The sequence below is a fragment of the Puntigrus tetrazona genome, chromosome 5 (genome assembly GCF_018831695.1).
Source record: "Puntigrus tetrazona isolate hp1 chromosome 5, ASM1883169v1, whole genome shotgun sequence".
Classification (NCBI taxonomy): domain Eukaryota; kingdom Metazoa; phylum Chordata; class Actinopteri; order Cypriniformes; family Cyprinidae; genus Puntigrus; species Puntigrus tetrazona.
In genome coordinates, this window is record NC_056703.1 from 29,298,323 (window position 1) to 29,323,699 (window position 25,377).

The window sequence follows — 25,377 nt, forward strand, 5'->3', positions numbered from 1 at the left end:
AGATGCCAGCCTGAGTTCACCTCACGCAGGCCGCTGAAACGCACACGGAGCCACAGATTGAAATATGCAAAACTAGCAGAGGTGAAACAGTTCCCATAAAACTAATTTCATTCTTCACTGCCTCTGACGGTGGCAATATTTATATATAGACAAGCACATATCCCAAAGAGGCACAAAGGCTTTCACAGACTATTTTCTTAAATTAAATGTACCCTCCTGCTGGAACGACCTGCCCAACTCAGAGCAGCTGAATCCTTAGCCAACTTCAAGAATCTGCTAAATTCCATCCTCTAACTCTTTGCAATCTCCATTCTAATTTCCTCAAACTTTTAGACAGAGGTATCTCACTTTCTCCGCTGAGTAAATGAAGCCATCTGACTGTCATTAAATAATAGTACTATATAGAGTCGGTCACACTGAAGGGTGAAATACCAACTGCTTGTATGTGGTAGTATTGTGTGTAAAAAGGGCTTTTCACCTCCCAGATGCCCAAGTATGCTGTAGAACATACACACTTTCTCCTCCTTCCTCTCTCTTGGCTCCCTCCACTCTCCCTGCCTCCATCCGTGATCTCTCCTCTGATGGGCACACAGGAGCCAACACAATCATTTCCAAGTCTTTATGAAGACTTCTGGCTGCTCGTGGAAGTGAATACAGTCTCACCTGGCACGGAGGTTGAGGATCTGACTATGTGGGAGCCACTGCACGATGCAGAAGTGTGCATGCAGTGTCTATACCAGCCCTGAGGAATCCAGACAGAAAACCGGATGGGACAGCACCAAGCTCACACACACTGTCACTGCAGCGTCACGTGAGAGTCAAAGGTCATTCCTCAAACAGGTAGCCCAAGTAGGCGCTTTTTTTGCTGTAGTTGTTTAGTGTAGTGAACAAGATGCTGAGGAAATCCTACCAGCAGGTGAAATATGTTCACGCCCAGAATTACATAAGTGTATTCTCCACCGAGATCAGTGAACAAAGTCAGAACCCAAACACACGGAACGCCAAAATACTTCACAATAATTGATTCGTAAGGATTCATCAGTTATCAGGTATGAGATTCAGCGCCAAACATCTACAATATTTAATAAACGATTCTCAGATAGTATGAATATAGACGCCCTTCAAGAAAATATTTGCAAACCGAGTTCAGGAACCAAATAACGTCCACAAAACATTTGTTTGGTCGTCAACTAAGTCTATGTAAGATTTAAAGAACATGATAATCATCCGTCCGCTGATTTAATAAACAAAGAATATTCAATAGCATACCAGTTTATTTACCATCTGTGTTTAAACTTCAAACAAAGGTTTTTCTTCATCCATCAACTTGTCGAGATATGTTAATATACACGTCACCTTTAACTCATCCAAATGCATAAGGTGTAATACTATTATATATCCAATCCATTAACAGTCCAGTGAATGTCTAACTGTTTCATTTTATCTTCAATCAAACAGAAAATCATTGTCATTGTTCTTGAAATAACAATATATTATCACAAAATAACGTCGGTAAAATGTTTAATACGATATATCAGAAAAATAATGATTTATCATATTTATTAATAAAATGTTTAAAGAGTCTTTGTCAGTTTTATGCTTTACCTTTAGACAGAATGGATAATCTTAACAAGTTTCGATATTCTATATTTTCAAGATATAGTTATAACTTTAATTACGTCATCTAGAGAGTTATTCATAAACAGTTTAAAACTAATATCAATTAAAGAAAATGTTTGTTCTAAATGATCATTCGTGACTAATGGTGTAGGCACAGCTGCCCCAGCACATGATCGAAATGCTGGGTCCTGCTCATTTGGGTGCACTTTAAGACCCACTTTATATGTAGCCGTCCCAAACGTGGTCAACATCTCCTTTATGGTGCTTGAGTAGGGTTCAGAAAGTTATGCCGCTTTTATTAGTAAATGATTTTGAACAAGGACGCTGTAGTGTAGTGGAATTATAAAGGATTTGTATGTAGTTTTACTTTGGAGTGTAGTCCAGTTTGAAGCTATCAGGTGGAGGACAGTCATTAACACCATCCATATCGTCAACACCGGCAGCATCTGCTGCCTTGGCTTCTTGTGAGCAGAGAGCAAGGCTTTCATCTGAAGAGAGGTGATGGATGTTCAACCACTGGCTCAGATCAGGCTGTTCAGAGCTGCAACAAACACAAACACTCAATCAAATATATCTAATATATCTATTTCAACAGAGAGAGACAAACATGCAACAGATTTAAGTGTCACATTGTTTCATTTATAATAAAGGACCTTTTCTGTCAATGTTTAACGACATGCGACAAAGTCACTTCCATAAAAATATAATTAAATAAATAAAAATAAATAAATAAAAAAGTTTTTTTCTATTAAAAAATTTCTATTAAAATAATTATGCATAAATAATTTTGTAAAATTAATGTTTTAAATATTTTTGCATTCGTAGGGCTGCATATGCCATGAAGCCTGGTTTATTTCAGTTAACGGAGCATTACATTTGCGTAGTCAATAAGTGTAAGTTGTTGTATTATGCTTAAGAATAATGGTCAAATATAGGATTGTTAACATTTCAAAATAAGATCTTTTAAAGAGACATATGCAGTTTACAAACGAAACCCGAGAGGATGCGGTCTTCTGTTTGAGTGTGTTTGAGATCTTAAGCAGCCAGCCAGACCGATCAGTGGTTAACATCAAAGCACCATGCAAGAGATTCAAAGCATGCAGCTGGCCTGCTCTCTGAAGCTCTCGAGGTGCTCTGATGTCATGCGCAGTGCTGCTTCCAGATCTAACACGCCATCTCACAGCCATTTTTAAGGCACACTTAAGGTCTTGCCACACTGATTTTTTTTTTTTTTGTATCACTGTATCTACTAGCTTGCAATTTCTCTCTCTGCCTAGAAAAACTAAATCTAGACGATACAAGAATGACATTTTAATTCAACTAATTCGCAGGTATGACTAATTATCATGGATTTACTAAACAGTCATTTAGAAGGTGCTTTTATCCAAATGACTTACAGTGCAATGACAAATTACCAACTGGGTGCTTAGCCTGTGGAGGTGTGTATTAATAGCAGCGCTGAGCTCACGAGAGAGGCTTTCAGTCCCTTTTCACACAAATGAATGAAAGGGGTTGCCCGGTTTATTACAGATGAGAGTATTACACTAACACTGTCCACAATCATGCAATCTGCTCCGATGGTTTACTCCTTCAACGGTATGTGGAGCGCTAATCTGAGAGGTCACACTAATTATCTATTACTTAAACTGAGCGCTTCATACATTACAGTTTGGTCACGATATTTATTAGAGTGCTGCAGGCATAATATTTTTATAGGCTGTAACACCAAAAGAGCTAGTATTTCAGCACTTTCGGTTATGTGTTTATATTATGTAATAATCCAAAACCAATAGGTGATCGATTGTGTTCGCTTCTGTAAATTGCTAATTGAATTTACTAAAGAAAAGCAGCAGCCAAGGTCCAAGTCAAGTGTGCGTTTTGTTGGAGTACCTGCAGCCGGTCTTCGCCAGAGGCAGCAGAGGAATGACTGTGTTGCTCAGACATTCACAGAGCGGACACAGGAACTCTCCGTTCCTCCACGTCGCAACTGGTGTGCACCGAAGCTCTGCTGCCTGCGCTGCTCTTTAGCCTGCACTGCTTCAGGAAGTACCTGCAGGGGGGAGACGACACATACCTTTACCAAACAAAGGAACGCTTAGGGTTTACTGTATTGAGAAAAAAAAAAAAAAATGCTCAAAACTGACACTCTGTGTAATTTTGTAGAGGTGTGTGCATCTGTGTCGATAACTGCTTTATAAGCCGTAGGTAAAATGTTTTGAAGACTTTGTGCTGACCATCCTTTAAGTTTTGAGCAACGTGGATTTATTTTCCTACTCTTCACAAGAACCAACCTAACCTTAAAATTATTTGTTTTCCTTTATTCAATGACTAAAAAATATTTGTCATTATTTTATACAATGTATTTTGATTTTAATAAAGTAAGTTTACTAACACAATTCAAAATATGTATTTTATAATATTTATTTCTGTGTCATGTTGTTGTTGAAAATGTCTAAAACTAGAAAAATGGTGGGGCACTGCTAACGCATGTCTAAATGAAATTGCTTCTATATTACCATATTTTATTTTTACACTTGATGTGGTATGTTACACTGCTAGAGAATACCTTATGACCGCTTATAGAAAAAAGTATACCACTTTAACTGTTAAGGGAATAAAGCTTGACTATAACTAACAAACCTATATGACTAGTTAAGTATTAACTTAACTAAGAGTTTATTTTATAGAACAACTATCAACCGCTACAGAATTGCTGAACACTCAAAATGTTACAAAACTCTTCAAAAGACAATGCTCTTAAAGGGTTACATTTTTCTGCCAATTTTTTAAGCACTAGATGATCTAAATCCTACAACAGGTGGAAACAATTCAATAATAAATGGGAAAAATTACTCCAAAACCAAGGCTGCAGAATAGCAGACAATTAGTTAGGATTTTTAGCTCCTCTGATAGGAAGAGCATATGGAAGCATCGCGTTTCTCCTGACGACCCTTACCTCTGCCAGCAGTGTGAGTGCATGATGTGTCCGCAGCTGCCCGTGTGCGTGCCGAACGATAGGTCAGGGTGCATGAACAGAGGGTCATACTTATCTGCAACAAAAACACGACGCATCCGTTAAAGCGAGCGCCGCATTTACATGCTGCGACGACCCAAAGACGCCGCGTATAAAAAGACGTGCCTGGGCTGTGTGGCGGTCTCTGCGGTTTTGGACATGACCGTGGAGCGCTGGACGCAAAGCAGCGAGCACCATGGCTTTGCCGTCGATCCTGATTTCCTGCTCCTCCTGACACAGGATGCACGTCACCACCTGTCTCCTCTCACTGCCGCCCGCACGCCACCGCCGAGGGCCCACACAGACCAGCGTGCTATCACACGTACTGGGGCTATCGAGAGAAAGAGATTAGAGGGAACTCGTGTTTGATCCGTGATATTTTTCCGGGCGGACGACGCGTGCGTACCTGTGCTCCAGAGTGGAGGAGGTGGAGGGTCGAGCTCATCCAGGCTCTGCTGGAACAACTCTTTGTTCTCGCTGATGAAGTGTCTTTGCATCTCTGACATCTGAGCCATGATCTTTTCCCTCCGGAGCCGCGCCATCTCCGCTTTCCTCTTCCGCTCTGCCTTATCTTTATCCCGCACCGTCTGCACACACACACACACATCCGGTGAGACAACAACGCAGCTTTAAACAGTTGTGATGCAAACGTGTTAGGCTTTCTTCCGCTCACCTCCTCTTGACTGTGCCCTGAGCTGTCACTAGGGGGCGCACTGGCCGTGCACTCCCGCGTGGTTTTGATGCTGGCCACTGTCTGCAGATGCACAGTATGAAAATTTAACACCTTCATAAGGATTAGATTTGAAATACTTTTACAAATAAATGTTATTTGTATTTTCTATCATAAATACATTAATAACATTAACAGTTAATTTGCAAAAACATAACTTAAACATGCTTTGTTTTTTTTCACTGCACATACCAATTCATCTTAATTAAAATGCAGCTGGGTTATTTTGATTAGGTTAAAAATAACTAAAACATACAGCTAACTGACAATAAAAGTTTTTTTTTTTTTTTTTTTTTAAAAGGAGTTTAGTTTTTATAAACTCTACATATTTAACTAAAAAATATATACCTAAAATATAATAATAATAATAATAATAATAAATATTATACACACTTTATGTCTCTTGTACCAAACAAGTTCGAATAAACTATCAAAAATAAAACAAATCTATTAAAAAAATATTGTAAATAAATGCTTTGTTTCCATAATTATGCAAAAATCAATTTCTGTAGAAAAAAAGGATTTAATCCTTTTTTGAATTAATGTTGTCAAATTTCATGAGAAATATGTGAATGTGTGTGTGTGTGCATGCGTTTTAGTTTTTTTTTTTTTGCTGCCCTCTCTTGGTTAGCTGAGACATTTACAAATTCATTCTAGTAACATGTGGCTTTGTAATATGATTCTGGATCAGCTTTACCTTAAGGATCCAGCGGATCATATCCTTGTGCACCTCCAGATGAGGAGCGTTCTGCAGGGTTTCCAACAGAGCCAAGATACTGGGAGTGTTAGCAGGAGCCTCACCTGGTCCTACAATGAACAGATTCAATCAGCTCGACTCAGTGTGTGTGTGTGTGTGTGTGTGTGTGTGTGTGTGTGTGTGTGAGAGGAAAGAACGAAGACATACTGGAGATTTTGAGAGTGAAGTTGAAGTTGGTATCGTGATCTTCTGCGCTGCCGATGAGATGCTGCTGTTCTTCCACCAGGCCCATGCCTATGAGATGCAGCACCTGTGGGACATGTTCATACTGTGTTCTAACATCATGACACAAATTTACACCTATTTCAAATAATCCAGTGATGTAAACACTTTCCAAGTGAGCGGCACTCGAGAAGTATACATTAGGCGAGTGCTGATGCCAATTATCAAAAATGATGCTCTTATATGAGTGCGAGGTCCAGTTTGTCTCCCTGACACACAGACGTACCCTTTGAAGCATGGACTCAGACCAGTGCCCCCCGCTGGGCTCCATCGCCCACTGCAGCACAGCTCCCAGAATCCCCAGCAGCACGTCACACTGCAGTATGTTCACCAGGCTGGCAAACAGCGGGCAGAACCGAGGCAGAACGGGTGGAGGCAGAACTAGAACAAATTAACACAAGAAAATCTGTTTTAACACATCATATAACATCAGGGCGCCCAATTAATCAGAATAAACCAAAACACATTAATTGGTGAAGACTGCACTTAAAATGAATACATGTGTAAACAGCTAATTGTCCACTCGTGTCTATAGCCTTTCATTTGCATTAAATAGAGGTCAGTGCTTGTAAAACACTTAAGTGGTCGTTTAGATTTTTACCCACACTTAATGTATGGCTGTGTGCATATGTGTGTTGTGTGTGTGTGTGTGTGTGTGTGTGTGTGTGTGTGTGTTAACTTAGTACCTGAGTCTTCCCCATTTTGCCTCTTTATTTTTCTTTGGGCCTCTTCAGCCTGAAGGCCAAAAATAATTAAATAAATATAAATATAGGTGTAAAAACATACAAAAAGGTTTTTAATCATTCTCAACAATTGCTCTTTATGGGTTTTGAAGTCGATAATGCAGTGTTACCTTAGACTGGTCAGCTCTGGAGTAATGGTGGAAGTAAAGGTTGAACATCTTGGCACACTCCGGCCTGAGTTTATAAAGTCCTCTACCAGTCACACCAGGCTTCCTGTTCAACACAATTCCCCAAAGCTACACACAGACCAATTCAACCCTTTGGATAAAACTCTTTTATTCGGGACACTCACTTAAACAAAGCCACACTGTCAATGACCCTCTCCATGCCGGTTTCCTTGTTCTCCTGTGTGAAGAAAGGTGTGCAAAATTGATTAGCTACCAGTAGGTGGCAGTCAAATACAGGTGGCACTCATCACCTGCTTTGACATCAACATGTGAGGCTTGACTTACGTTCTCAGGCAGAGCTTTGACCAGCTCGCTGTGGGCCATGGGGCGAATGCATAGCTGGTGAACGATCTCTCTCCTTATCTCGTCAGAGCACTCCACCTGACCAACACCTGCTGTATATCGCTCCCCTGCAGGAAAGACAAATCACAGCATGAATCTAAGCAAAGCATCTAGGATATCAAATAAGCTTAATAGGATGCATCTTGAGAAATATTCACTCACCCACGATCATAATGACCAGATGCAGCATCTCCTCAATTAGTGTGTTATTCTGTTGAACCACATCCTGAGAGAGAGAGAGAGAGACACAGAGAGACACACAGAAAGAGAGAGAGACAGAGAGAGAGAGAGAGAGAGAGAGAGAGAGAGAGACAGAGACAGAGAGACAGAGAGAGACAGAGAGAGAGAGAGAGAGAGAGAGAGAGAGACAGAGAGAGAGAGAGAGAGAGAGAGAGAGAGAGACAGAGAGAGACAGAGAGAGAGAGAGAGACAGAGAGAGAGAGAGAGAGACAGACAGACAGAGAGAGAGAGACAGAGAGAGAGAGAGAGAGAGAGAGAGAGAGAGAGAGAGAGAGAGAGAGAGAGAGAGAGAGAGAGAGACAGACAGACAGAGAGAGAGAGAGAGACAGACAGACAGAGAGAGAGAGACAGAGAGAGAGAGAGAGAGAGACAGAGAGAGAGAGAGAGAGAGAGAGAGAGAGAGAGAGAGAGAGAGAGAGAGAGAGAGAGAGAGAGAGAGAGAGAGACAGAGAGAGAGAGAGAGAGAGACAGAGAGAGATATTACTGGCAATAGAAATGAGTGCAAGCAGAGACAAATCAAGTAAAGCGAAAAGAAATGGGGACAAAAAGTGGTTTGGAGGCAAGCAGACCTTGTTAGCGTTCTCTCTGCTGTATCTCTTTCTACAGTCTGCTGAGCTGAAGATATGATAGAGCTCAAAACGACTTAACATGATCATCAGGAAGTGGTTTGGATCCATCATGGAAGCGCCAGCCTAAATCCAACAAAAGCATGAATATGAACTTCTACTTAGCATAATAGAAAATGATTCAAATTGTGCTAAAAGGTTTCTTGTAGTTTGCTTTTATGATAAATAAAGCACATTAGTGCCAAACTGATCATCTCCATAGATTCTTATTTCTCTACAATTGCTACAATGTTTTAATAATTAAAACTACAGTGTTTCAGCGCATTAACCAAAGGATTTTAGTGAATATATGCTGTATGTGTATACATATACACACACCTCTGATGCGATTAATCATTTGACAGCATTAATTAAAATGAAATCCATTTCTTTCTTTAACGGAAATTGATTTTTGCATGTACAACTATAACTAAATGCTACTGTTTTCATTTTAAAAATTAAATACATTTTGGTGAGTACTTTTGAAATTCAATATCTTCAGGCTACCGACCTGAAGCATGCTGAGGTCTTTATCGAACATCTCCACTCTACACTTCACATTGTGATAATAATAGATCTGCAAGAACAATAAGAAAAAGCACAGTACATTTAATAAAAAGGCATTAACAGTAACATCAACACAAAAGGCAATTAATAGTAATAACGCTGCTAAACGTCTTGACTATTAACATAAAACTAAATGTAAAAGCTTCTACCTGATTGACTAAAGAGAAGCCATTTCTTCTCCACATTCCAGCATGCACCTGGGCACAGAGTACAAGGCAGCGAAGAGGATGCTCGATCAACATGGGTGGACTCAGTTCACTCTGCGAAAGACAAAAGAGGCCTCAGAAATCACGAGACTTATTTGCACCAACCATCATGAAGCAAACCCCCCAAACTTACCAATGGCAGCTGCTCAGGGAATCGATAGGCAACCTCAGTGTTGCTCAGCAGAGCATGTAAACCTAACAGGAAGAAAGGGCACTGAGGTTTAGCTAATATGTGGTGAGGTTACCTCCATTCCACAAACACAATGAGAATTCAAAGAACTCTACCAGACTAAACGGGGCCTTTCACACCGCTTTAGCTACAGGATTAAAAGTACAGTACTGAAGTATTGGAATGATTTTGCACCAACAGTGGATACTAAGAAGTGACGCAAGCTGGTTGACAGCAAAATCATTTGTGCACAGCGTTCAACAACAGAAACAAAAAGCGTTAAGAGGAGGACGGAGGCCGCTGTGTTAAGCGATTGAAAAAACAGAAAGGAGGACAAAGAATCTCTGTGCTACATGTCATTGAGGCTGATAGAAGCAGAAAATGAGGTAGACTTCAGGTAAATGCAGTTTATAAAAGAAATAAACTGATACAATGTTTACACAGTGAGGGCATTTTCGTACACGTTTATCCAGTCAGCTTACACTTACGTCACTGATACCCTTCTAGTACTTTTTTAAACCCTACTCTGAAGTAGGAGCTAATTTAGTTCCTCCATATGGAGTTTCTGGAACTAAAATCATTCCTAGTTCCTGTGGTGTGAACACAAAGCGGGTAGCTCGGTGCGGTGCGAGAGGCCTCATTCTCAAAACTTTGTAGCATGTATACGAGCATGTCGGACTGACCTGCTAAAAGCCGGGACACGGGCAGGTGTATGCTGACTTTCTCCTGAGAGACGCAGTAGCGGATGGTGTCGACGGAGTGGCCGCACATGCTGAGGGTTATGGGCTGCTCCCCATCTGTGAAACCACTGTGGCAGTGAGTCAGCGCACTCAGGCACTTCTTATAGGCTTCGATCAGCACTCGCTCCTGTACATGCGACAAATAACAGACTTGATCAAGGTCCCATGGTGCATTGTGGGAACTTAAGTGACTAACAGAGTACTTGCATCACTGGCACACCACTCCTGCATCATAGAGATGATATGTGTGAGCTTCATCTGTAAGGTGAACGCTGCCTCCCATTCTGGCTCCATCTCTATGTGCTGCCCTACCTGACGCACTACTGGGTCCATTCCCTGCAAAGTACGCACACGCACACACACACAGCTGTTTCAGTGCCCAGTTTCAAATATCAATGACACTGATCAGTAAAAAAACAAAAATCAGTATAGTCACCTGCATGCATTTTAACAACTCCAAGAAAGCATCGAAACCTTCCAGATACTTTTCCCTGAGTTGGTCGGTCCACTCTGTTGGACGGCTGATCAGGACATACCTGCATCGAAGAGAGATACATCCTGACAAACGTCTCAAGGAATGGGAATTTTAGACACAAAAGGGCCACATACACACTGTGACATGATTCCCTGAAAACTGCAGGTAGTGACAACTATTTATAGAAATTCTATTCTACAGAACTGAATGGCTAGCCGTTTAAACATGCGTTGGAAATGTGAGAATCAAGAAAATAACAGTCTTAATCTTAGCACATTTTGATACAGGATAGGTGCGCTCACAAGCCCTCCCGGTGTAGTGTCAGTGTTGCCAGATGTGCATAGGAAGAAGAAAAAAAAAAAAAAAAGGCATAAAAACACAAGTTCAAGTTCGAGAAAAACAAAAGTGTGATGACAAAAAAAAAAACAAACAAAAAACAAAACTCTTGCATATCGGCAACAGACAATTTTATTAACTCTGTATGAGACAGAACCAAACAACATGCCTAAAAGCGCTAAGGTCATGGCAACCGTTCAAGGCAACGCTTGCTAAAGCAGCCTCCCAAGCATAAACACAACAACACATCTATCAGCGAAAGTGTAGTTTAAAACCCACAGACAAAAAAGTCAGACACCAAATAGCTAATTATTCTTCACTCTTGCAAGATGCCCAAATAGCCACTTTGCCACTGATGGGCCAGTGCATGCCAGTGCTTTAAATGGGCCAGCCGGGGCTAATAGCCACAGACCTGTAGCACCCTACTTATTCAGTGGAATCGTTTTTTGTTTATTTGTAGTCACAGTATACGTCATTTAAAAAAACAACAATCATTTCTTTATTTTTTTTTTCCATCAAAAATATCACCCGTAGGAGCTCCGCAAACATTAAACATTATTATGAAATGAACTAAAATCATTTAAAATATTTCATCATGATTAAATCGCATGACTGTCATGAATTAATTTGTGATTAACTGCAATCACTTGTGTTACAATGAAAAAAAAAAAAAAAACCCCTGTTAAATGAATGTGAAAACAATAAATCTGACAGAGCATAGATGAGACTTATGAAAGAAAAGGCGTTAATAAATACACAATCGTGACGGTAAAAAGTTAACATATGATTTATGGATTTACTATAGTCTTTTGCACCGGTTAAAAATATTTCTGCCTTGTATGGTGATCACTATTCACATCGGATCTCAAACAGGAGTTATTTCAAACACTCGCTGCTGTCTGAAATTGAGTTGAGCTAAAACTAGAAGTCTAAAGCTAAACTAAAACTAAGTCTTTGACACTGGTATATAGCTGTTTACTTTCTGCAATGATCTGCAATGCTGACGCTCTCAAGGCAAAGAGCAATGCCGCTTTTCCCCCAAACCTCTCCTCTAGGCCTTGCTGGCCCACAGTTTTTTGGGTTGTCACTCCTAAGACTTGCAAGCGTGTACACGGCCATTAAAAAAAAATGTTTATGAAGTCCGTCCTGTGCAAGTGGGCGAACACGCTCAGTATCTTACTTGAGGTCTCCTATAAGGCTCTGGACTCGGCGGAATTTGAAGGCCTGTTGTGCGGTGTATCGTTCAAACTGGAAGCGGCCCTGCAGGTCTCTGTGTCTGAGGTGGTCCATGAAAGTGCGGATGATGGTGGTCATCAGGTTCTCTTCTGTGATCAGCATCCGCGCCTGGAAAATAAATCACATACACCACTGTCACATCTGACAGAACGACCGCTGGAGGGTCGGGTGGAGAAGATGTGAAAGATTTACTGGAAGAAGAGAAAACAAACGAAAGCCAGGGAAAGGGAGGAGGAAAGAGAGGAGAAAGCAGATGTGGAGGTGCAGAGAAAAAGTAAAGACAGGGAGAGACACGGGGGAAATGAGAAAGAGAACAAGAACAAGAAGAGTTTGTGGAGAAACCAAAAATATTGGTCCAGAAATACATTTCTGGTCTTGGCAGAACTAAATAATTTACTGAATTTATATCAGTACTTCTCCACTGATGCAAGGTGACTATGTCAAGCTACAACAAAAACCCGCCAGCTGATATCTTGATCTACAATTCTGGTTTGAAGCGTGAACAAAACATCTCTAAAACATCATTTGATGACTGCATACTAACTTTTAATAAACTGTCAAGTAACTTTACATTCCCCTCAAGAAAGCCATCCAATGTCCATATTAGTCATCTACAAAAAAATATATATATTTAACAATACTCCTAGAATTTATGTACTATTTTACAAATTTAATATATTCTTTACCTGTTAGTAAGGTCTTGTTTATTATGTTTAAGTGCCTTTTTTCATGAAAAAAGTTATGGTAAATTTAAATATTTGCATTTCAACTACAACAAATTATACCATTATATAATTATTAATAAAAATTTTGACTTACAAGTTGTGCAACTTTGCATACAACTCGGTGTTTACTGTTGACTATTAATTGCTTATACAATTTTTCTATTTGACTATCTGAAAACCTAAACCTAAGAACCAAGAGTAAAAAAAAAAAAAAAAACATGTATAGGGAAGAGAAAGAATGAAAAGGAAAAGAAAACAAGAGACCAAACCCCCGAAAATCCTCACAGCAGGCCATCGCTCCCTGCACATACTTACCAGAGAAGGCACGGTGAACATTTGCACAGAAAGATCAGTGACGGAGAACTCCCTGTCATGGTCGTCCTTCACGTAGTCGCTCTGCAAGCGCTCATAGTTCTGCAGGCAGTGGTGAAGGAGGCAGAGGAGAGGAGAAAGAGGCAGAAGAGAGAGGAGAGGTGTGTGGGATTGACGGTACTCACCACAGTAGGAGCGGTGAAGAGCTGCACTGACAGAGAGGTCACTGACACTACACGCTCGTGATCGTCCTCCATAAAATCTGTCTGGAGGCGCCGGTAATTCTAAGGGAAGGGGGAAGGGGCAGATTCACCTTCCGGGTCAGAGGTCAGGGGCATCTGAAGTTACATCCCCCGACTCGGCTCTGTGTCTGGCGCATACGGCTTGAAGTTACACCGCGGCACTGGGGCACACGTGGAGCCGGGGGACTCGAGCTGAAGCTAAACTTTCTGGAGTTGTTCAAACTACCCGAGTCAGGGCCCTACGGTTTCTGCTTTGTGGAAAACACAAACAACTGAGGAATGGAGGCGTAAAAAATGCTATATAACCGATTTATACAAAACATGAATAACTAAATCAAAAGCAGGGCTGTACACTTACAATCATATTCTTAATGGTTTGTAACGATTGTGTCATTTTCAGCTTCTGCAGTCTCATATAAGGACATGAACTTAATCTAAAAAGCTCTTCAGCAGCTTTTTTTTTTTAAAAACACACACGCACAGAAACCCAAAGGTCTTCACTACAACCCACATCAAAAGTTTGGGTTAACTTGAGAGAAATCTCCCCATTATATAGTAGAATATACATAAAATAAAGTTTTCTAAAAATTTAATTTTAACAATGTTTCTACACTTTCCCCCAAAAATAAAAGCAAGTGTTAAATTTTAATTGGATTACATTTTAAAAATGTTATGCTTTCTTTTCAATTCCATCTATTTTTCATAAAACCTAAAACTACAATAAGACCAACGCAGCTTTATTTATTTATTTTTAGTAAATTATTAAATTAAGGAGGAAAAAAATACAATCCAGAAATATTAAAACGGACACATTTGAGCGCATGAATGAATAAAAGCAGATTTCATAGGGCCCTACATCAGAGTGCACTCTAAGAGAGATTTCTTGCGGTCACAGCATGACTCGGTCGGTCAGAAGACCGCAGCTGGCAGCAAATCAAAGACAGCTAGAGCAGCTCTGCTAAGTCATAGTATCTCTCTCTATTACACATGCTCTCTCTCTCTCTCTCCGAGACGATACCCCTCGCTGAACAGGGCATGGCCGCTCAAACTCTTATCCTCCCAGATCAGCTGAATCAAACTGAGTGTGAAGTGAAAGTGAACTGGATATTCAAGTGTCAAAGCACTTTTAGCATAGCTTAGCATAGATCATTGAATCCAATTAGACCAGTAGCATCACACAAAAAAAACAACTATTTAAAACTTGACACTTCTATAATTATACTATGTACTAAGCCCGTCAGAAAATGAAAAGTTGGAATTTTCTAGGCCGATGAGATCAGGAATTATACTCCCATTCTTGTGCAATCAAATTTGCTGCCATAACATGACCGCATCAGGCACGGTTTTATCACGTAGTCCCCAAAAAACAGCCAGACAATAGGAAAAATTATTTTTAAAACGCGATGCTACTGGTCTGATTGGATTCAATCATTTATGCTAACCCATGCTAAATGTGCTATCACCAGACCCGGAGATCGAATGGATTCAGAAATGGTAAAACTCAACTTACTGACTACAACTGGGGGAATTGGAGAATGAGCCTATTTCCAAAAAAAGTGGAGTGTTCCTTTAACAAGTATGCCTAACACTAATACAGAAGCTTGTTTCTGCCATTCAATAAATGAAGTAAAATAAAGGTGACTTCTCACAATTCTGACATTTGCTAGATAATTGTAAATTTTTAAAGAATTTTTAGAAGAGACAACCGATTTATTTTTCCATCCCATTCCTTAGGTATCACGAAAATGCAAATTTATGAGTAATGTGAAAAATTCTCTTTACTTTTTGGGGCTTTATGTGGTTTACTCTTAATATAAGAGTATGCCATAGTAAAATGAAGCCTTACCTTTGCAAACTGGATTGCGAAAAGTTTCTTGTACTTTGTATCCATGAGTAGGCTGCTCATAAAGAGCTGATGGTAAACATTTCTTGCTCCTGCAGGAAACAAGATTAGATACTTGGATTATAACTTAACTTGGAGAATCTCACAAAATCCATCATGAAAATGTTCTAGTCATGATTCATTTTGTTTTAAAGTATATAATACATCTACATCAGCATTTAGTTAATACTAATTAACATACTTTCTATAGGGTTAGTTGCTTTTAATTAAATATAGTTTCATATACAAGTTTATGTAATGTGAAACAAGGAGACAGAATGGAAAGACGCTCAACTAAAAATAATGGAAATAAAAATGTAAAACATACAGATATGACGGTAATGAGACTTGGAAGGGAAATCAGTCTTGTCAGTCATGAAATGCAAATAAATAAAAACTTTTCTTGAATACTAAACATCAAAATCTGTTTTTCTATTGGGGTAAAGTGTGATCTGAACATGCTTTCATGGCATTCACTGGGCTGCGTGTTTCTCGAATGCTGTAATATCTCAGTGTAGCTGATGCCAGCACACTCTTTCATTCACCTTTCCACATCTTGGAGTCACAAAGCATTAGAGTGTCCACCAGAGAAGAGTTCTCTCCCTCCGGTCCTCGCTGCAGACCCACCTGACACAGGATTCTTCTCAGAGCATCTGATAGGAACAGCAATAAACTCAGGTACTCATTCTTCAAACACTGACAAAAGGCACACTGCTACGTTAAAGTGGTAAGTGACAAATCAAATTTGCTCTGATCATCTGACATAAGAAGACTATTAAGGACTTACAATTAAATCCTCCTGCAAGTTTTATAGATTAAAACATCCTCCTCGTTATATATACATAGTGCAAAGCGTCAAGTGTTTGTGCCACATTTACAAAACATTGCTTTGAACAAAATCATGGAGAGTCTGCAATGAAGCACTCAACCGTATTGGATCAGCAGCAGCTCAACACCAACCATAAGTAGATGTTTTCATAAAGCTTGGTCTCTAAATGGCAGTTTTAAATGTAAAATGATTTCTAAACACTCTTGGGTAATATCAAGATGGCGTTTCATAAAATGATATGAACAGTGGCCATTTACTGACGAGCCTGAAAGGGGCTGACCATCAAAGAGAATACGAGTAGATCTTGTTAGTAAAGCCAGTTCTTCGATTAGCAAATGTCCATCACCTCTTCTGAAATGAAGCCATAGATCACTGACAGGTTATGCAATATAGCGTTCATTTTCGCAGGTGATCCACTGAAGTAGCTTGTCAGTGATCTACGGCTCTGCGTATTAACTGCCGTTTGCATTCAACACAGCTACTGGAGATTTACCAAATGAACGAGTCTACTCTGAATCATTGAAATGAGTCGCGTTTAAAACTAATACCAAACAGTTGATGTCAACATCAAACATACTGTCTGCCCGCTTGGCGTTTTCGCATTGAGCTGAATGAAAATGCTAATTCAATCTTTGCCACTAGATGTTGCTTTTAGAGCTGTAAAAAATTTTTTTTAAAAAATAAAAGAAATAGTGGTTTCCTGGTAACGCTGTACACAAAGCGGCACTGCACTCACAAACACTGCTTCAGGCATGATGAGATGACAATATTATTATAATATGCATATTATAAGACAATGAAAGTGTTTTTTTGACCTTGCATGCATGTCAACCTGTTGTTGGAGACTCCCAAAACCAACATTTGAACCTTTCATAAACCATAATATTGGCACTTTAAAGCAAAATTTATTGCAAAAGAATTAAATGGAATGAATTCAAATGAGAGAAAACAAAAAACAAAAACCAAAGCCAGATAAAGATGCAGAAACTGACCCGAGTATCTGATGATTTGGCCGAGCCAGGTGAGAGCTTTGAGTGCAAAACACTGATGAGCCACTACAGACGAGTGCATGACTTGAACCCGCAGGGGTTTCGTCTGCCGACTTGTGTTCCTCTGCAAAACACACGTTCAAAAAGCAAAACAAAAAGTGTTTTAGATGATTGGCAAGGTGTGTTATAATGTCAGTCTGTGGGAGATTCTTATGTGTCTTTGCAAAAGTTTCATATTTTTGGCAATAACGATAATAAGAAATAGTTATGATCGTTTAACCAATAACAACTATCACTCTTGTTTGTAATCTATGTATTATTGCCTGATGCTAAAATTGTTCCATTCAAATTGGGGAGTATTTCTCCATATTTAGTTAAATATCCTAATTAATCAGAACTTAAGGTACAAAGAGCACCAAAAAAACCAACACGTTAAGCTTTACATCCGAGGCAAACTTGTGATTGTTTAGGACTCACCACAATAACAGATTTGGCCTGCTCGCAAAACTGGAAGTCCCCAAAGCGCACAGACTTCCTGCCCTGAATGCAGTGAACAGAAGTGATCAATAAACAAACGCAAGAACAAGCTGTGCTTAACCTTAAGCCGAAACGCACTGCACGGTTTCGGCTGTCTCAGGCTAAAGGCTGGCATCGTGAAACAAAGGCAGGGGTTTCTGATTCGCCACAATTGTTTCACAAATCCAATCCCTCGTCTGGGACAGCTGAAAAACACGCAGTGCATTCCTGGCTTCAAGCCTGAACTAACAGCAGGTGAACTTACATCTCTGTCCACAGTGGTGGCGAAGCTGACGGCCTCTTTCTGGGTGCAGTTCACAGCTTTCTGTAGTGTATAGATGACCTGCTCGTACGTGTGGACCTCATCATTAAACAGCATGCAGTAGTACGTGTCTCCACGAGCCCTTAAGGAAAAATCAGCAGGTTAAATTTCTTCCAATTATACTAGGGGTGCAACGAAATGCGCATTCATGGTCATTTTCCAAATCATAGCGATTATCCTTATCCCCTTGTTAGTGGAGACTTTAGTGAGCACAGCACGGGCGTGTCTTTTAGTTGTTGGGGTTGCACTTGTCAAAAGAAGCCATGTAATTTCCTCATTATCTTCAGCTTGGATGTTCCAGTGACAACAAATGCAGCACAATGCACTTCAGCAGATGTTGCTGTTTTAATGTCATAAATGTCTTTTTTTTTGTCGCAAATAAACATACATTTTATTTTTTTTCTATTTTTAGAATATGCTGCTATATAAAAACTAATGTACAAAAACTAAAAATAAACGTACGATACATGATATACGCAAATCATTACACCCCTACAATATACTAATATACAGTAATCCTAAAACGCATCCCCCAGAAAACTGTTTCTCAGTCAAAGGAAAAACTATTTGCTCAATCTGAGTGTCACAAAATTTTTAGCTCTGAAATCTGAAGAAAGACTGTTTTTTTCCAGTCTATAAAAAAATTAAATAAAATAAATTAGACTTTATTAGATGGCCATTTTCAAAGTGTTTCTTGTGCAGAATTTGGATGCATAGAAAACTTGTGTTTTCTTTTTCTTTGCCAGATGGACTGGCAATCTGTCCAAAATAAATGATAAATTCATAAATTCAATAAAATTGATACGTTTATAACCTAATTTATAAACAATAGTTTTTAACCATTAAATCTACAACATATGTGTCAAGGAATACACTTGTTTGATCAGACTGAGTTCACAGATTTAATGGTCATCTTTGCTTTAATTTATTTTCAAGATCTGAGGTAAACTGTCGTTACTTTCGGTGTGGCTGTAAGGTACATAATATGATGATTGAACTAATATTAGATACGTTTAACTTTGAATAAAGCAAATAATCACCTGAAATGCTCTACTGTCATATAGTTTGTATGCTTTTGTTCCATCCGCGACATAGCAGAAATAGAAACCGTTTCTAAATGAGCGATTTCACGTGTCAGTTACTTAGGACAAAACCTAACCTGATTAACACGCGAAAGATACTTTTCAATCATGTGTCGTGGCAAAGCATCGAGTCTAGTTAGGACATAGCGTTACTGTTCCTGATCGAACCGCTAATATGTGACCCTGCTTCAAAACACTAAAGAGGTGTAGCATGAGTCGAATGCATCTTACGGTGGCTCGAGGCCTTCAGGTAGCTCATCTTCTTTTTCCCAGGTGAGCATGTCCACAGCATATTTGAGGATGATGGAGAAAACATTGTATGTGCGGGCAATCATCTCATCAGACAGATTAGCCAACGGATCCTGCCAAACACAACAGGGAACACAAGGCTTTGTTTCCGATTTAACCCATATAAGCTCTAATAATCCTCAAGATCTAGTGAATAGGATGCGATGCTGTTCCTATGAATATTACATCATGCTGAAGTATTTGTGTGGTACTGCCAAGTAGGGTAGAGAATTAAGAGGCATTTAGAATCATTGTAGTATTTAGATGCCGTGTCACAAAGGGAAGGGGTGTCTCACCTTCTGAGAAGAGTCGCTGATATTGGGCTCGTGTTTCTGACAGTAAGGGCCCTTCTTCCAGGCCTCCGTGTCGCCACAGTCACAGAAACCTCCTCCACCTGAGGTGGTCATCTACAGAGAGAACAAAAGAGCCGCTTACTCAAAGACAGCAGCACATGACGGCTCAAAGCTGATCTAGAGTCTCTTACATCTGTATCTTAGAAATAATAGACCTGTCGTTGTCACAAAGTCATTAGTCAAGAGACGCATACGACTGTCTGATCTAGTGTTCCTTAAAAAAAAAAAAAAAAAAAAAAAAAAAAAAAAACACTAAGGGGTTAAAATTATATATAGTGACTCCAAAAAAGTTTGGGACTCATTAAAAATATGAATAAATAGTAAAACCTGCGTTACTAATACATGAATATCTTCTAGAGCAAACCCAATGCTAAAATGTGCAACAACCTGATTTTAAACGATGCATCTATGGCGACAAAACAGTTTAAATAACTTAAGTGCCGTTTCGGTTTGAGAGCAGGCTGTCATTTTGTTTGGTCTTCATAAATTCATAAACAGCTCCATCTGTCCTGTAACCTTTACAGATCTGCACCATGAGTCACCGTCTAAAAAAATATATATATAAACTGTCATTTTGGTCGAGCCGTAATGACTTCTCGGACTTAGTTTGGTTGTGCAAATGTAAACAAGATTTTTTTTTTTGTTAGCGAGAAGTCAGGGTCCACGTGGCACTAGCGCAGTGAGCTTCTACTGCTGCAAACGAGACCGACCTGCAGCAGATGGACCCGTACACTCGGTATTTGACACTTTCCCTGCAGCTGTCACACCAACACGCTGTTACATACCTGAGGGAGATGTTTAAGAGCTGTGTGTGTGTCTGTTTCCTCTTACCCTGTAGCGATGCTCTTTGTGAACGCTGCCTAAGAAGCACTGCATACACAGCACGCAGGTTGGATCGGCTGCACACTCCCTAAAAAAAAGAAAACATTCGATCGTGTAAATTACAAATAAGGAAAAAAAGAACTCTGCCTACTATTAATCCGTGTTTTAAATAACACAGAGACGCTCTAAACACTTGAATACTCTATTTTAGCTCAACTCTAAGGCATGCATTCACAAAGTATGTCCCAATTCACGTACTATCAGTCCTAAATAGTCCTCAATTTTAATTAGCGTGTCCCAAATTGTAGTATGCAAAACCAGTATATTAAAACGTACCTTAATGATTTGTTTTCCTACTGGAAATTCAAAATGCAGATGTGTACAATCTAAAGGCTAATATTGGCTAAAACCCACTATCAACGGTTTGAGAGATTTACATAAAAGGAGTTTGAATGAATAATAATATCTATCCTGATTGAAAGCATCTGAACAATAAGACCATTTAGGACTATAAGACTATTAGGTAACTTTTAAATCCAATGTGCAAACATAAGCAGGAATTCCACATTTATACACCAATAAATAAATGAGAAATAACTGTTTATATTGCTTGTAAGTTGTGTTCACTTGTGAAAAACAGCTATATTTTAGACAAAAAGGGGGAAATTGTCTATCGCCATGTAAGAGGTTTTCCACACAGCCTTTCAGAATTTATGCACATGTGGTTTAAGTTTTTCCTACATTTAGAAAAAATAAATAGTTACTCCGAATCGGTTTGTTTTATGAATAACTTTTGCTTCAAATTAGTAGGCGCTGCACTCACTCGTGTTTATTGAATGAGAGGTAAGGATTCCACTGATTACAATAATAAATTAAGCCATCCCAGAGCAAATATCAAAATAATTATTTTTTTTTTTTTAAATGGCATTTTGGATCAGATCCAGTGCCACATTAGAAGTCTGCGTTCCAGCGGGAAGTTCTGAGTGCCAGAAAACAATGTAGTCGTCGGTAACTCGTAATTTGAAGCGGCAATCTAACAATATTATGCTCCCGACGTCCTTTCAGAGCAGCTTTCTTCTTACGGACTACTGCTAAAGCCTGCATTCAGGGCTTTAATGCGCAAGCTACACACATGAACTGTGCTTTCTGTGCCATGCCTTTAATATTTTGGCAAAAGTTTTCTCTCTCTGTGACACTTTCATATTGTGTTGTATTCTAGCTAAATGATAAACAAACTGCATCATGACAAGACGAAAAAAATTCAATGCAATTTTTACACATTTGTATTTTTTCTGTGACTCTTTGTATTCCTATGGTGTTGGCAGCGAAAGACACAAAACTAGGTATAATGTAGACACCTGCGCGAATTCTCAGGATGCTAAATATATTTCTCCCACCATTCACATCATCTAGATCAGACTCAAATCTGATAATACCAGCGTGATTGAGTATCGGGGATGTATGTGAGCCCGTTTATTCATTTCTCAAAGAAACAGAGCAGAACAGAACATAGTCCAGTCACCTCCGGCCTCTTAGCCGGCTTACTGCGATCTTGCCTAAAGGACTTAACCTCGGAGCAACCTGACCTAATTCAGCCAAGACCGCCGTGTCTGTGGGAACACACTGACCCACAGTATCCCGGGTCAGACGGCTACGACAACTTCAACTTCAACAGCATGGCCTACGAGTGGTACGGAGAAAAATAAAATAACACATTGAAAGAAATTCATAAATTCAACTGTGACACACACTACCAGTGAAGACTGATGCCAAAGTTTCTGGTTAAATTTGAAAATACTTTGTATTGGAAAACAGCCGGATCGAATAAATGCAGCCTTATTGAGATTAGGAGACCAAAACCTACTAAACCACCTGACGGCAAGCAGCTCACAAGGTTTCGGAAGAGAGCCGCAATGTTGTATCTTTAGTGCCTTTCGAAATCGAATGAACTGAGAATCGTTGTGACTCTAGATGAGAATTGACGCGCTCCTTTGGGTGGATCGGAAAGAGATACCTGCACGAGTACGTCGGCTCTCCCACTTTAAACACGTGGCCACAGAGCTGTGAGGGCTGGTTGTTCTGTTCCAGCTTGGCCAATCCCAGGGACGGCTCTTCCCCGCACAGGTACCACTCCAGCGGGCTCTGAAGCAGCAGCTGAGCCAGCAGGTCCTCGTTCTGAGGGTTCAGGTTGGGGCCCAGGCAGTAGATCTTGGGGACGTAGCAGGCCAAGTGCTGGTACACCTCTTTGGGCAGGTTGCTCACCTGCAGCCATTTCTATGGATAGATAATAAAACATTGAATTAATTGACAAAAAGCAGGCACACAGAGCCCAAGAAATGAACTAAAACCATAACTGGCAAAGTAAACAGGTCGGGTGGACAAAGGTCAGGTGGCCGGTCTATGACTGCACCGCCGTTTTATATTTGCATGGCCTGGAACGAGGTACTTTTCTAAAACATTTCCCACGCAAGTTTATTCTCTGACAAGTACAATGACACGAAGATCATAGAGGTACGCGGTATGACCAAAATCTTTTCACAATAACAGTATTTTAAGTTGGAAATAATATTAAATATTACATAACCGTGTTCTACTGATTATTTCGCATATTGTTTTTCATATTTTTCAAAATGTATTTGCCAGATTAAGTTCAGGCATCAACCTTCAAATGAATTAAAAAAAGAATTACATTAAATAATAAAAAAAGGAAAGTGGAGACATCACAAGATATAGCTGCCATAACTTTATGCATTATTATAGAATTCATCTGATGTTTCTTATGTATGGGTATATAAGAAACAATTTAAACATGTATTCTTTAATTGTTTTTTTAAATAAATGAATACATTTAAATCAGCAAGAATGCATTAAACCAGTCAAAAGTGAAAAGTGAGCGCTTAAAATGTTACATAAATTCAAAGAAATTCTTTTTGAGTCTTCTATTCATTAAAGAACCCTGAATAATAAGTGTAAAAAAAAAAAAAAGTTAAGCAGCACAACTGTCTTAATGTTTCTTAGGCAGCAAAGCACACTAAAGACTGGATTAGAAAGCTATTGAATTTTAATAATTGCAATACTTTTCACTATATTACGGCTTTTATTTTAGGCCAAATGCAGACTTGGTGACTATAATAAGTTTCTACCAAAATATTAAAATAATAGTATACCCTAGCTTTTGTTCTAAAAGTGCTTATTTCATAACCATCATGGCTATATATATATATATATATATATATATATATATATATATATATATATATATATATATATATATATATATATATATATATAAAACTTCAATAACAACTTAATTATGAATAGAATCCCAAGATGCACTCCAAAAAACATTCCAGAAATGACACAAACACCTTGTTTTTCCTTTTCCTAGTTCAGATGCTTCTTTAGAAGACAGTCATAAGAGTCATGGCTCAATAGGTTTTATAGTGTGCCCTTTTTCACAGCACTGTTGTACAGTAACAGCCTAGCTGATGCCCAACAGGACGCATGTGCCGCAGCACCCGCACGCATGTAAGGAGAGCCAGGGATTACGTGCGCACAGTAAGCGGAACTTGGCAGTCTTTGCGACCGTCTACATCGACCTACTAACCTGGATTCGGCGCCGGAGCGTATTGCTAAACAATCCAGCATCCGTTTCCAGACCATTCAAAAGTTGTTTGAGACTTGAAGCGGTCTCCGCGCAGACCTAAAGCGCAGTCACCCGCGTCTCGCATGCACATGACGCTGCAGTGCTGTCTTTCTGTCTGCCGAACTTGCGTGCGGTTTAATACAACCACCACCTGAGCTGCTCTGTGAAAACAAACCTACTTACGCGTTTGAGACGGACGCGGCATGTAAATGCGGCGGGTCAGCCAATTTACAAAATGAAAAACACCTAACTGGGCCATAAAATTAATGTTTCGTTTGTAAACCACAACACCTGCTGTACAAAGAAAGAAACCAGAAATACTGTTTTTTTGTTTGTTTGTTATTTTTACAATGCGACAATACTACAAACATTCCCGAGCTGTGTTTTACCGTTAGCTTTTAAGACTTTTAAAAGAGCTGTTCGTGAGGCAACGTTAATTACACCGTAAACTACATGACGTAAAGACGACGAACAAAGCAGCCAGTTGTTTTTATCCAACTCTTGACAGATCTCCTTAAACGTCGATATCTCCGCCAGCGAACCCACGAGCTAAACCCGAAAGGCGAGAAACGAACGAAATGTTTCACTCGCAGCTGCATTCAATAAACACCGAGTGTCAAGCGCGCGTTTTGGAGCTTGAGGTGTGAAAATCTCACGGGCTAGCCGTTAGCGCGCTAGCAGAGCGACGCTGAGCAAAACAACCCGAGACGAGGGGCGAGAAAAACCCAAAATACATCGGCGGCGCTTCTTTTACAGCCAACCGATGCATTCGATTCGTCGGAAGATGCGTTTCGGGGAGTATTTGAGAAACTGTCGCTTACCGCAGCGGTGTCCTTCGCGGAGAAATTGAGGAATTCGCTACACAGAGCGGACGGTGCGTCGCGATCGGTCTCGGCCGCCGCCATCTTTCCTTCAGCGTCCAGCAGCAGCAGCAGCAGAAGCGAGCGGCGGAGAGGGAAGCGGAAATCAGCCGCGCGCGCTGCTTCCGCCTAAGAGCTGGAAAACTTTTCAGCTGACTAATGGAAAAGTGTCCCCGCCGTTGCCCCGGTGACACGCCATAATAATAGCCACTCCCTCTCGCAGGAGTTTTAGAAGAGCTGCTCTCGCAGTAACTGAACTGTCCCTCGCGCTGTTGTTTCTCTAGTAAGCGCCCTGAATAGGCTACATAACGCGGTTTTGACACACAGTGGATTTATGAAGA

The 25,377-nt window shown here is 39.9% G+C and overlaps 1 protein-coding gene across 2 annotated transcripts; it reads right to left on the minus strand.

Moving 5' to 3' along the window:
* Positions 1-4,820: 4,820 nt before the first annotated feature.
* Positions 4,821-25,363, minus strand: LOC122345544 (E3 ubiquitin-protein ligase UBR2-like). Of its 2 annotated transcripts, none has more exons than XM_043239775.1 (30): positions 24,998-25,363; positions 22,545-22,804; positions 20,540-20,618; positions 19,652-19,762; positions 19,299-19,429; positions 17,929-18,067; positions 17,625-17,687; positions 17,151-17,271; positions 15,875-15,982; positions 15,294-15,382; positions 13,391-13,489; positions 12,113-12,276; positions 10,558-10,657; positions 10,329-10,457; positions 10,065-10,248; positions 9,346-9,407; positions 9,156-9,266; positions 8,951-9,016; positions 8,404-8,526; positions 7,757-7,820; positions 7,538-7,662; positions 7,378-7,430; positions 7,196-7,298; positions 7,029-7,077; positions 6,569-6,723; positions 6,268-6,370; positions 6,061-6,170; positions 5,307-5,387; positions 5,040-5,220; positions 4,821-4,964 (listed from the first exon to the last, which is right to left on the minus strand). In XM_043239775.1, exons 1-30 carry the CDS (start codon positions 25,079-25,081, stop codon positions 4,882-4,884), a joined length of 3,330 nt encoding a protein of 1,109 aa, XP_043095710.1. In that variant the 5' UTR covers positions 25,082-25,363; the 3' UTR covers positions 4,821-4,881. The 2 variants fall into 2 exon arrangements, with proteins under 2 accessions (XP_043095710.1, XP_043095708.1); XM_043239773.1 differs by lacking the exon at positions 13,391-13,489 and adding an exon at positions 13,209-13,307 and having other exon boundaries at positions 24,998-25,361.
* Positions 25,364-25,377: the final 14 nt, after the last annotated feature.

Excerpts from the sequence above, each read along its gene's own strand:
- LOC122345544 (XM_043239775.1), bottom strand. The coding sequence starts at position 25,081 with ATGGCGGCGGCCGAGACCGATCGCGACGCACCGTCCGCTCTGTGTAGC. Across the intron at positions 7,663-7,756 it reads TCTGGTCATTATGATCGTGG|GGGAGCGATATACAGCAGGT; the intron begins GTGAGTGAATAT and ends TCTTTCCTGCAG. Across the intron at positions 5,221-5,306 it reads CAGGGCACAGTCAAGAGGAG|ACGGTGCGGGATAAAGATAA; the intron begins GTGAGCGGAAGA and ends GTGTGTGTGCAG.